This window comes from Cyclopterus lumpus, chromosome 4 (assembly GCF_009769545.1).
Source record: "Cyclopterus lumpus isolate fCycLum1 chromosome 4, fCycLum1.pri, whole genome shotgun sequence".
Classification (NCBI taxonomy): Eukaryota; Metazoa; Chordata; class Actinopteri; order Perciformes; family Cyclopteridae; genus Cyclopterus; species Cyclopterus lumpus.
Genome location: NC_046969.1, coordinates 20,297,431 through 20,310,789, shown reverse-complemented (window position 1 = coordinate 20,310,789; position 13,359 = coordinate 20,297,431). Strand labels below are relative to the sequence as shown.

At 43.7% G+C, this 13,359-nt stretch overlaps 1 protein-coding gene across 2 annotated transcripts in view; it reads right to left on the bottom strand.

Annotated features, from left to right (window-relative positions):
- Positions 1 to 1,962: 1,962 nt before the first annotated feature.
- tle5 (TLE family member 5, transcriptional modulator) overlaps positions 1,963 to 13,359 on the bottom strand; it is a 35,188-nt gene continuing 23,791 nt past the window's right edge. Inside the window, exons 4-7 of one of the 2 annotated variants that reach the window (XM_034529905.1) lie at positions 12,784 to 12,828; positions 7,515 to 7,577; positions 6,691 to 6,765; positions 1,963 to 5,225 (exon numbers count right to left, since the gene is read on the bottom strand). In XM_034529905.1, the coding sequence (XP_034385796.1) occupies positions 4,998 to 5,225; positions 6,691 to 6,765; positions 7,515 to 7,577; positions 12,784 to 12,828 (411 nt within the window). In that variant the 3' untranslated portion in view covers positions 1,963 to 4,997. The remainder of the gene's footprint in view (positions 5,226 to 6,690; positions 6,766 to 7,514; positions 7,578 to 12,783; positions 12,829 to 13,359) is intronic. The other variant, XM_034529906.1, reaches the window with a different exon arrangement.

Below are 13,359 nucleotides of genomic sequence, written 5' to 3'. Positions count from 1 at the left end.
TTCGACAACATAAATGCAGAATCATCAGCGCTCACCTTTTGAGGTGCCACTAATTAAAATAACTAAATTGTGATTGTGGAACTTTTATCTTTTTTTTCCCCACAGGCTCTGCTGTTTATAGAAAGACTGGATGAGAAAAAAACAACCTTCCCTCCGCTGCGTCGCCGCGTGTGAATCCTCAGCCAGAAAGAGAAAAAAATAGGGCACTTTCATATTTATTCAAGTGTCAGATCCAGAGCTGTCTGTAGGGAGAGCGAAAGAGAGAGAGAGGAGGAGAGGAAGGAGGGCTGCAACCGCAGGAGCTGAGGTTTCACAAGCCTGTCTTTCTCTTTTCTCTGAACACACACACACACACACACACACACACACACACACACACACACACACACACACACACACACACACACACACACACACACACACACACACACACACACACACACACACACACACACACACACACACACACACACACACACACACACACACACACACACACACACACACACACACACACACACACACACACACACACACACACACACACACACACACACACACACACACACACACACACACACACACGGAAAACAGGGGGGGAGCGAGGGAGAAGGGAAGAAAGAGAGTTAGGAGGAAGGATGTGCTGTGATTCAAACACAGAAGAAAAACAATTAATAAAAACATCCACTGCACGCGCATCAATCTGCCCATCATCAGCGCGTGTGAATGAACAAGCTTTGAATTCAACACGCCATGTTCCGTCTCAGGAGTATTAGACTGAGCATCTAAATGAGGATTACGCGCAGGTGCCAAATAGGCCGCGATCCGCCGTCTCCGAGATGTCGCATCAGTTCTGGGTGCACGCGCTGAATAGAGAAACCTTCATCAACGCGGCCAAAATAACAGGAAGCTCCCTTTTTTTGAATGAGACACACAAACACTGGAGCATGTGTGAGAATACCTCAGAGCATTTACCTGCTGCTTCCAGAGGCGCAGGTGCCGGTAAACGTAAATCAACACTTCCTCCTGGTGGACACAACGTGAGCTACAGGAACCGTCAGATCCTTGCAGTAGCTTTAAATCATGGATCTGGTTCAGTCATTTACAGCTTGGCGATACTATGCATTTCTGTATCACTGCAGTGTGCCAAGACCATATTTAATAAAAGGGAAAAGGCCCTCGTCTTATTTGAAATCTGATATGGTCGATCTGTGGGCAAGTTTTCAAAAGTAGAAATTTAAAATGTTTAGGTCACGGGGAAAATCTGTTTTAAAAGTCAACATCTGGATTTCCAGAAAGATGAGGGGAACATGTTAACATCAGCTTTTTTAAGTCTTCCATATTGAATGCTTTCCCCCCCTGCATAATGCACATAAGCACATCTTTGATATTCAATGTATGCATTCATACCAAATACTTGATTGTGCGGCTTAGTTTCTGAGATAGACATTTTCTTACCAAACTTTTAGATGTTGGGCCTTCATTTTTTTCCTAAAATATTAATAAAATACATGAAAAAACTGAAACAAAGAGTAGTTTTATGTATCCTGTATTAATCCCACAGCGGGGAAATTCTCCTCTGCATTTAACCCACCCTTAGTTGCCAAGGAGCAGTGAAGCGTCTTGCTCAAGGACACTTTCTTTTCAGCCGGGTTAAGATCACCTTACTTCAACAAGAACGTTTATTCTCACACCTGGATGAGATGAACTAGAACCAATACCTGCCTAAATGTGGGATGTTTAACTAAACCATATTTGGCTCACTTGGCAAAAAAAAGCATTGAGTTTAAACATTCAGAGGCAGCAGCACTCACCTTCTGCTGGGACGGTGACCCTGAGTTCACCACACTGAGGTTACCAGAACTTAAGTACAGGGAAAAAGCTTTGATAGGCCTTCTAACCACCACCCACACACACACACACACACACACACACACACACAAAGAGTCACAGAAGAGGTTCTTATGATTTGATTGACTTTATTTGTAAGGCACCAGAAGTCCTTCCTTACTGCAGAACATTTCATATTATTTATAGTAAATGTTTGTTGTACTTTTTAATAGTTTCTTTTTTTGTTGTTGTTTCAATGAAGCTATGATTTCAGACACAAAACATTTTTTTTTTGCCAAAGTACACACTTTCAGGTTTTACATTATGCACAAAATAAGTATTTAAAAAAAGACCTTTACAAAGCTCAAAACGCTTACAATGCTTCACGCTATGGGGGCAAAAAGTCGGGAAGGTGGGATGTGGTGTGGGAGTAGAGGGCATGGGGGGGCGGGTCAGAAGAGAAAAGGGGTCAAAGGGCAAAAGGTCAACGTACTGCAGTTTCCCCCCTGGTGTCACATCAGTTTTGTAACACAATAGCACAAGAATCATCCAGGACAGACAAGAAAAGATGCAGCTATATACACATAAAGCTTTCTATGTATAACTGTATACGGAGGCAAGCGCCTCCAACTACTTGAACAAATACATAGAATTTAATTTGTATGTTTATAACGTCAGCTTTGTAACTCTCGTTCTAGTTCATATTGATTAATATTTAAAAACAAATAAGAGGGGAAAAACAAAAACAAGTGCATTGATCACAGAAAAGTTTGGACCAAACATTCTTTTGAAAAAAATGTCTCAACTAGAAAGAAAATCAATCTCGTTTCCCCGGCAGACATGCATTGACGTGTGTGTGTGTGTGTAAGCCGCAGTGTCTACACGCTCTGCATATCACTACGAGTACAGCATGTAGCCCGACACACAAAGTGTGTGGGAGGACGATGTGCTGCCAGCTTTAGTTGTAGAAGGAACAGCAACACGTTTCATCTGTGTGTATCAAACCTGTACAACTTATACACACCTGGTTCATGTATCCACATATATGCACCGCAAAGAGCGCCATCGAAGGAGTCGTCCCACCAATAGTATGTCGTCTGAACTTTTGGCCATAACGTGCAATTTGTGTACATTTTTTCCTTTTGTGAATCTCTTAAATAATAAAAATGTGCTTTATCGTCATTAAGCCAAAAGGTGGTTTGGAGTGGCGTTTTCCCAAATTCAAGGATTGTTAATTTTTAAATCTAATTAATTCTCACAGTGTAGCCGTTAATTCAGAGAGGAGGCTAAGAAAGAGTGTGTGTGTGTGTGTGTGTCGGGGTTTGTAGAACAACTTCACACAATCTCAGTTTGTATGCTACTATTGTATGCTATGCTATTTTTGAGGGCACTATAAAAGTTTTGGATACGGACATGTTGAACACGTCACATTATCCCCAGCATGGTTTGGCCAAACTTCCACCTGACGAGAGGCCTAATCGGACGAGCTAATTCAAAACAGGGCCTGTGGGGCAGTCTTTACTCATCGGAGCAGCTGTGGCGGACGCTTGTGCTTCATCTGTGTGAGCTGCGCTGATTTTCTTTTCTCAGGTCATGGAGATTTTCCACTCGGTGTTGTACATGGGTGTAAAACCGCCTGAATAATGTAGTGTTGGTCTGACGAGTGACAGGTCTGTACAGCGAATCAAAATGTACCGTATTTAAATCATAAATTACAGACGGCTCAAAATCAAGGGTCCGTTTCACACCGAGACGTTCCCTAAAACAGATTAAAGAACTGGATCATGACAGAGACTGGGAATGACCGCATGCAGAGATTAATGTCACCAGTCTAGTTTTTGTATATTAAGTTTGTACACACAAAGTGGGTGAATAATCTATTCCCTCTTGTGAAAGTGCCTGTTCTCTGTCTTTGTCCTGTTGTTGTTGTTGTTGTTGTTGCTGCTGCTCTGAACCCATCGAGGAGGAAGACACACACTGCCCTCTGCTGTCAAACACACAACATGCACACCGTCTCCCCTCGGTGCCCGCTCTAATAATAGTGCACATTAAAGATGCAAAGGGTGAATGGGAGGGTGCAGGAGGCGAGCAGCATCTCTGTTCATTTAACCAAGAGAAGGTTGCCTTTCAGTCGAGGTGCGGGGTGGGATGCATCGTACCGAACGCACCCGCAGGGTCAGACGGGGATTCGGGTGAATTACTTCCTGAGGTGGGTTTGTAACTACTCAGCAGGAAGTTTGCTCTAAGGAGGTGCTTTTCCTTTCTTGATATAAATTTAGTTTGTCAACTGGAGCCGTCTTCCCAATATAACAATTCTGCTCTAGCAGCAGTGTTTTGGTTTGGCCGTGTGTGTGTGTGTGTGTGTGTGTGTGTGTTTGCATGCATGTGTGTGATGATTCTCTCTTTAACCAGGACACGAGGGCACAATTCAAAACCACTTCTCTGCTCCATAACAATCCACCATTTAAACTCAAAGCCAACGTGTAGCTTGGAATGAATGCATGCAATCTGTACTGCCAAAAAAATATCAACACCACGGATCTCTGTCAGACCTCTTTGTTGGGAAAATTAAGTTGGTAGGAATCCTGTGTTGTTTCTGAATAGTATTACAGCTTGCCAAAGAACGTTTAGCCTGCAGTTCAGTGTCACAGATCAGTCCTGCATAACAAGGACCATCTTAGAACAGAGGCAAGTGGTGGGCGTGAGTGGAGGAATAGAGTTATGGAGAAAAGAAAACTGAAACCTAAACAGGAATAAGAACTGAGAGATGGAGCGGAAGGAAGGAACTGAAATAGAAAGCAGTACTGATCAAAAAAATAAACACGTAATAACTGAAGCTTAATCACATGCCAAAAAGAGATACAGTATTTAAAGAAAAGAGACAGGAGACACTGATGGTGATAGAGAGAAGAAAGCAAAAAGAAACAACCTATGTATGGTAAATATGAAGCAATCAGGACTAGTCTGGCAGAAGGGGCAGGTGCCAAAGCCCTCCCAATAAAGGGAGTTGGTTAGGGGTCTGTAGCTGGAGCTGTGTTGATGGGATTGAAGCCCATGTTAGCTAAGGTCAGCGAAAGGGAGACCAGGGGAGAGGCTGTAGGCCAAGGGGGCTCAGATCTAGGGATTCAGGTCTCTGGACAAAAAGCGGAGCTGAATGGGGACACCATCTAATCAGACTTGTCTCCGTCCTCCTCACGGTGGCTGTCAACTCCGTCACGTGAGGCTTTCTCCTCCTTGGCCAGCTGGGCTTGGGAGGCCAGCAGGGAGGAGAGGGAGAAGAGACCGGAGGAGGTGGTGACGGCGGGGAGGTTTGGCTGGCTCAGGCCCAGCGGCAGGGGGGTCATGGGCAGGGCCAGGCCCTGGAGCTGAGACAGCTGGTGAGCCTGGAGCTGCTGCTACATGGAAGACAACCAGACACAACTTAGGCACAGCAGGATGGACCCGACACACACATCACTGCAAAAACACTGAGGGAAAGGCAAAATATGCAATGCACAGACCTATTATGCATCACCAATGATGTGTTATATATAACCCCGGAGGCACAGCGCTAATAGCTCGGGCACAATAGGATAGATGGAAGGCTCATATCAACTCTAAAATACGTGCTCGGTAGGAGATGGAAAGTCTTCAGCACACATAACTTATTTATAACGGATGCAATTTCAATCTATACAGCCCCAAGAAAACAATCAAGAGGGGAGAATACTGTACACAAATGTCTTATAGATGACACACAGAGGCTTTACAATATAACACATACAAATACTGCGGAATACAAATGTTTCATTTTAACATAAAGACAGACATATTGTTACAAGCAAGCCTGATCATTTCTCAGCACTAGCTGCTGTGCACACACGTGACATCACGACACATCAGTGGGTGGATTTTATGACAATCCGGACTGACTCCTCATAAACTGGATCCAATTGCCCCAGTTTGCACAAGCTACACCTCCAAAGTAAACAGCTCTGCTTTACATTCAAACCAGAACTTATATGCTCCTCGTCCTCGACCTATATTTGATGTTTAAGTATAATATTAGCAGCTATGGAAGAGAAATATAGAAAATGGACTACGTCCTGTGGCTCCCGATGCTAAGAAGAGCAGCTCCAGTCCTAAAAACAGGCCTATGGAGACCAGTATCCTCTGTATCTATAGCAGTACACACAGAGACAAAAGCAAGGCGCCTCTTCATGCATCACAGTGATGGAGTGGCTAAGCTAGCTCACACTAGACCCATAGTAAAATGATGGAGTGGCTCAGCTAGCTCACACTAGACCCATAGTAAAATGATGGAGTGGCTCAGCTAGCTAATACTAAACCTCTGGTAAAATGATGAAGTAGCTAAGCTAGCTACTACAAGGCTTATATTGATGAAGTGTAGCCGGCTAACGTTAAAGCCCCAGAGATGAAGGATTACAGCTAGCTGGCTAATGCCCCACCCATATTGATTCAGTAATTTAGCAAGCTAGCTAATCTTGCTATTCTAATGATCAAAATTGTGCCCATGTAGTGGGGGGGGTGGAGTAGTGATGCACCGATCTGACCCTGGACTTAAACATTGCTTTTCTAACTTTGTAAAGCAAAATATAACAAACAAATACATAGATATAAATGTGCTTTAATTGTTATTAATTAAAATGATAGTTTATGATACCTGTTCCAGCTATTTAAGTCAGTATCTGACCAATTTCAGTTCAGATAGTTCAAAATATATATGTTAAATATTTCAAAGTGTAAGCCAATAAATGAAGGCCATTAAACAAAACAATAGAATAAGTGAGAATGATCAATAATTGTGCTTTCTAGCCATCATAAGACCCTCAAGGGGGGCTGGGGGCTGGAACATCATACCCTTATGATGGAGTTCATCTCTGGGGGGGTGACCTGCTTGGCCCTCTCTATGGCTGCCAGGACCTGCTGCTGGTGCTGGAGACGGTGGTTGGGTGGGTGGTGGGGGTTAGGATTGGGGTGAAGACGAGGGAGGGATAGTGAGAGAGACAACAAAAGCGAGACAGAAACAAGGAAAGGAGAGTTGGGGGGGGGGGGGGGGGGGGGGGGGGGAAGAGATGGAGAGGTTAGATCAATATCAATAGTCCCAACAGAGAACGTCAACCTTCTCTGGTGATGCACCCCCCCCCCCCCTCCCTCCGGCCATTCAGTTATTCATCCAGTCGCACACACACGGAGACACACACACACACACACACACACACACACACACAAGCCTTGTGTGTTGTATGACACCGGTGAATGGATGGTTGGCTGGTGTGCTGTAATGGGAGGAGGTCAACGCCCTGGTGGGCAGATAAGGGCACGGCTTATCTGAATCACACAACCATTTATTACGCTGACACAGTCGAACACACACATGTATAAGGAAAAGAGAAGGGGGATGGAGGAGATGGAGGAGGAGGAAGGGATAAAGGGAGGGGGAGGGAAAATAGGGAGGACAAATTGAATATGGCAGAGGAGAGTGGGGGAGGGATGAATAAAGTGAAAGTGAGTTGGAAAGGAACACGGGGAGGAGAGTGATGATGAATGACGGGAGGAGAGGAGAGAAGAAGAGGAAGGAATGCCGAGCGAGGGGTCGGGGAGGTGGAGCGGTAATGAGGGTGATCTCATTCCAGGATGTAAGGAAACTGTGCTGAGGCTCAGAGGTCAGTGTGTGTGCTTACCTCCTGAGACAGGTAGGGGAGGACTTGTGCGCAGATCCCGTTCAATCTCTTCACTATCTCAGCCTGCGGAGAGAGAGAGAGGGGTCTTTTAGTTAAGGGATAACACAGGCGGTGCTCTACATTTTAGTTATTGCCAACAACTCCTTAGAAAAGACCAAAACCACATCTCTGGCTTGTCGAACACTCATTGTTCACCAGATAAACTGGTCACGAAAAGTAGTTTCCTCAACAACAAAAAAAGCTGGTGGCGCTGTAATTTTAAGCAAACGCTACTCAAACAGGAGTTGGGGACTATTTTGATGCAGATGAATACACGTTTGGTGCTCTAGGGAACATGGCGTGCACGAGATTGATTCAATATCCATTTCAATGTTCAATGAAGGAATATGTCAGCCAGGGCAACAGTGTGACTCACTGTTTTTAAAGCCACTAAACACCCAAATGCCGACTACACAAGGGCAGCCCGATAACACACAATGGGCGTCGGCTTGGGCAATCAATCGTTTTATTCCACGTAGTCCACAGTACTGGTCCACCCATCAACGTCCTGACAGAGACACTGCCACATCAGCCTCGCATCACCATGACTTTAACCAATAGGAGCACAGAGCCCTCTTCAACTGTAAACGTGGCCAAGCGATAGAGGAATGACGTGAAAGATAAAGAAGTTGTCTCCCGGCCAAGTCAAGTCGGGCATTAGTCCACCCACACAGGTGTTTCGCCTGATTTGTCCTCCTCTCGGGACTATGTGGGCGTGAACGGCCTATGCAATGCTGACAGCTCCCTCACTCTCGTTAGATTTGTTGCACCATTATCACCAGCCAACGTGACGCTTGCTACGTAGCAGCAGGGGGTGGGGAAAACCTTTGAAATGGGAGTTCGAATGGCAGGTTTTTTTTTTGTAAGTGTGGTCCGAAACAGTGCCCTTTTGTCATGTGAAATGTGTTTATTACTTTGTATTGTTTCAATGCTTTTGGGACACATTAAAGCTCAGCATGTGCCGTTCTTTGTGCACAATGGAAAAAGGAGTGCAAACAACATCCATTCGTGCTCTCGCCAAGACCATCCTGATCCGGTTTGGAGCGCAACATTTTTACAATCGGCACAGGATTAAAAACACACAGGGGTGAATAATACAAATGAATGATTCAATCCATTTGTTGTTTTTGGTCTTTTCATGGGATTTGTTGACAAAGAAAAAACTAAAGCAAGCCACCAGTTTTATCCTTTAAACCCTTATGATTCAAACCACACACACTCATCAGTATGGGAAACATCTGCTCTGACCTTCCCAAACTCGGGCACACATATCTTGCATCACACACACACACACACACACACACCAGGCATATCAAAATCCCTTTATTCACCTCATTAATTAAGTTGCTTGTACTCTATACTCTTTCGCAAACTCTTGGTGGGGGGCGGGGGAGGGGCACACACACACAGGTCTATTATCACATTTGGTTGGTAATCATCCAATCCGTCTGAGATATGCAAAGCAGCAGTAATTGTGTCAGAGCCTAATTCGTGGCACGATGAGGAGAGAGGGGCCCTCCTAACCATCATTAGGCATGCAGAGCACAGCTCCCCATCAAGCGCTTCACTCCTATCCGCTCATCTTTACACATACATACTCCCTGACATCTCTAAAATGTCTCTCTAAAATGTCTCTGCGGGACTCGCTCCATGCTAACTATGGCTCTTTCTCTTTTTCAGTGCCCTTTATGCCTCTCTCTCTCTCTCTTTCTCCCCCCCCCCCTCCCCTCCCACAACCCAGCCTCCGTTTCCTTTTTTTTATCTGTGCTCTCTATTATCCGCCTCTCTGTGTCTCCCTCAGCTTTTATCTGTCTGAACGCTTCTTCTCCTTTGTCCTGCCTCTACATTTTCCTCTGCTTCTTTCCAGCTTTCCTCAAGTGCTGCTGGAGCACACATTCACTGACGAGAGCATTGTATAAAATAAAACACACGGCGAAATAAAAGTGGGCTCGGGCACAAATACAGCGAGGATGTCTTTGCGTCTTTACGTCAATTTAGGATATTTGTCTATAGTAACCCATCTTATCTTGTCATCCATCTCTAAATTATCTTTCGTAATTTGAAAACTGTCGACTCACATGGAAACGTGTTGAGTTGATTAAGAATCTGTTTCAAGAAAGCACGTAAGGCAGCCTAAACAAACCTAACAGTTCAGACTTCCTGCTTCTGTCCCTGAATGAGATTCTCTGTTTCAGAGTCTTGTGCTGCTGCTTCCTGCCAACAATACAACCAGATATCATAGTTCTTTATCATTTCTGAAATACCTTAAAAAGATTAAACCTATAAAAAAATATATATATACAGTATATACCTAATCTAACAAGCAGCCATGCTTGTCGAGTGCATTTAATCAGCATTCTTAAGTACAATGATGGAGTATTTACTTTTCCTATTCCACAATATTTCAGAAGGAAATAGTCTTCATTTTTGTCATTACTACATTTACATGACTATAGTGGCTAGTTCTAATTCATATTTTACATACAAACATATCTTATATTATCCATTAGTATAGATTTAACTACCAAAATGTATTTAAGGTAATTCCAATTAAACTAGCTAAACATTACAATGCTGCCTGCAAGTTAACACATCAGTTATATAATCCAATAGCATATGATATAGTTGCAATTACAATAAGAACACATGATAATGTAAAATGTTGAGCATGGACCAAGGTCCATTCTGCCTCAGGAGTACTTTTGATACTGATTAAACTTCAGCTCATCCACTTATCAATTAATGGACATTATTTCAGCTCCACTACGTTTACTTATGGATCTGGATACAAGAGCAACTGGCCCAGAGGTCTTCTGCAGCTCAACTTTTTAAATAAGTTGCGGAAAAAAGTACAGCGCGTGTAATGACGACTGCTTGTACATTATTTAGACATGTAATGAAAGCACCGACACTGTATACAACATAAGCAAAACATAGATGAAGAGTTATTGTCATACAGCAGGACACACATCCAAGACTAAACATGGAGGAAGAAAAACAGAAAAACGAACAGAAAGACAAAGAGGGACCAGCAACCACGGGGCTTCATTCAACATATTCACAGTTCATCCACAACTCAACCTTGCTTCTCTTCACCAAGACAAAACATGGAGGGGGGAGAGAGAGACAGATATTTTTTGAATTGAGTGGGACAGAGTGATCAAGAGGGAGCAATTGAATGTGTGAGAGTGCGTGAGAGAGAAAGAAAGAAAGAGGGGGAAATAGAGACAGCGGTGGAAAAGAGGGAGAGGGAGGAGGAGGAGGAGGAGGAGGAGGAGGAGGAGGAGGAGGAGGGAGCACGCACTGGCTGTGCACAATAGGCCTAGACATGAATGCTCCTCGACACTCGTTTCCACACATCCCCTTCAATTTCAACTCTCTAATGGAACTAGAGATGCTCCGCACCCACTCATACTGTGCACAAAGCAAGAACACACACACACACACACCCACACACACACACTAACAGGAATACGCATCAACAGAAACCCACAACTGCTTATGAGCGCACACACACACACACACACACACACACACACACACTATAGGGGGATACATGCACACTCATTTTTTATTAAATTGCTGACAGCCAATAGGACAATGCATGAGTAAATGTACAAAATCACACAAAGACTTCTGGACACACACACACACATTTGAAACAAAAACACACACACATGCACGCACACACTAACACTTGTGACTGTGAATTTCATTCCTGTGAGATAAAGGAATGGGGTGGGACGAAGTGCACAATAAAGCTCAGTGTGTGTGTGTGTGCGTGTGTGTGTGCCTGTAACAGTCTGTGTGTCTGTTTGTCCCGCATGCATCATAGCAGTCTTCCTGCCTCAGAGTTTGTGTGGGTGCAAATATGTGAAGGTCTTTAAATCACGGAAGCCTCTAATTCTGTGTGTGTGTGTGTGTGTGTGTGTGTGTGTGTGTGTGGGTGCGCGCGCACACGCGCGTGTCCATTTGTCAAAGCATACTCGGATCTCCCAATATGGCTGTCAGTGTGCGCCGTCAATCATAAGACAGTATGTGTGTTTGTGTGTGTGTGGAAGGGCAGCGCCAGACGAGGTCACCGATAAGGGCCGGCCCTTTGGAGGCCCATCGCTCTCTCCCTCCTACAGACTGAGCATAAATTACTCCCCCAGCTTCAGCCAGACAAAGTGTATGGATATCATCTTTTCACTCCTCCCCTGCCTCTTCCTTTCTTCATCAAAATGGCCAACTGATGCTAGCTGGACTGTTTTCACTGAATTTAAAAGTCTGGGGGGGGTTCTTGATTTTATGCAAGAAGTTGTCACTACATAATTTAGGACGTGTTCCCAAATTAATATGAACTTTCCACTAAAATTAACTTCCTTATACACCATCACTGTGGATAAAGTGAACTCAAATTGATTTGGCAGCAGCACTAACGCTTACCCCCTTTGGCGCCTGCATTTCTACACACGGCCTCAGGTGACATCATTCAAATGTCCCTGAATGCTCCCAAAGTGAAGGGAGATTATCTCTGTAATTCACACCTGCCAATCAGTGAGCTGCAGGTGCACAGTGGGGGGAAATGGGTTTTGGGAATGCACAGCTGTGTCTGCGTCAACAGAATAACAACGTGAGAGAAGTTATTTTGGAAGCTCAAGGTTCTGAAAGTAAAAAAAAAGAAGCAGTTTTTGTTTCTGTCGCATAGGCGATGTGAAGTCACTGGAAGCTGGAACGCCTCCAAGCTTTTGATGGCCATGAAAGTCCCACGGTTGAATCATCAGTATGAAAAAAAACTGAAATGTTGAAGGACTGATGGTCCTCGATACTTTGACAAATCTCCAAGTTTAAAAGTATGTCATCTGAAACACTAATGGCAGGCAGAAGTTTAAAGAAAGAAGAAAAAAAAATAATCAAAGAAAAAAACTTAAATGTTCTGAAATTGCAGCAGCAATAATTTGTGGCTCTTGCTGGTTTCCTCACAGCACATCAAAAGGAATATTGTCTACTTGGTGGGCAGGTGCACAGGAGAAAAGTTGTGCTTAAGAAAATGATTCCCTGCTTCCTGTCAGCACCAAGTTTAGTGAAAAAGCTCAACTTGTGTTTCACTTACAGACGTCTCTTTAGATTATCCGTGGCAACGGCGACATGGGAACTGTAGTATTCGCAGCCATTTGCCAAAGCAAACTGACAACAGGTTCAGACTTTATGTAAATGGCACATGCATGTTTAAAAAACATTAACTCACCTGTTTGTGCATCTCAATATTGAGCCCGTAGGACATCTCATAGTACTGGAAAAGAGGAGAGAATAAAGCAAAGTGATAAAGTTATAACACAAGCATCAAAAACCTTTTTCCCAGACTTATGCACAGGAGGTCCAACACGTTATTATGGAACCGTTACTGTGAACAGCTGACGCTTATTTGGATAACACTAAAACTAGACTAAAATTGGCCTTTTCAGCCGGCATTCTTAAAAAGAATGAATAGTTGAATTAGTAGTTGCTCAGCGCCGTTAATGAAGAAATCTAAATAGTGCGTCATAACTGGACTTTACATATACACGCACGCATATTTATATCTAAACAGAGAGCGGTTGATAAGCTAGAGAGGGGATAAGAAGGTGGACTACTGAACACAATGTTTATCTAAGTTATTAAAAATAATACAAAGGTCAAAGTTATGAATGAAGCTCTAATCTATTCGGTACAGCACTAGTTATGGATATGATTTGAAATATGATGTTAAAGATAAGAGCCTCATGTTAACGCAATCCTGTGATATTGTTGAATAGCACAGACACACAGACTTTTAAAAAGGAAG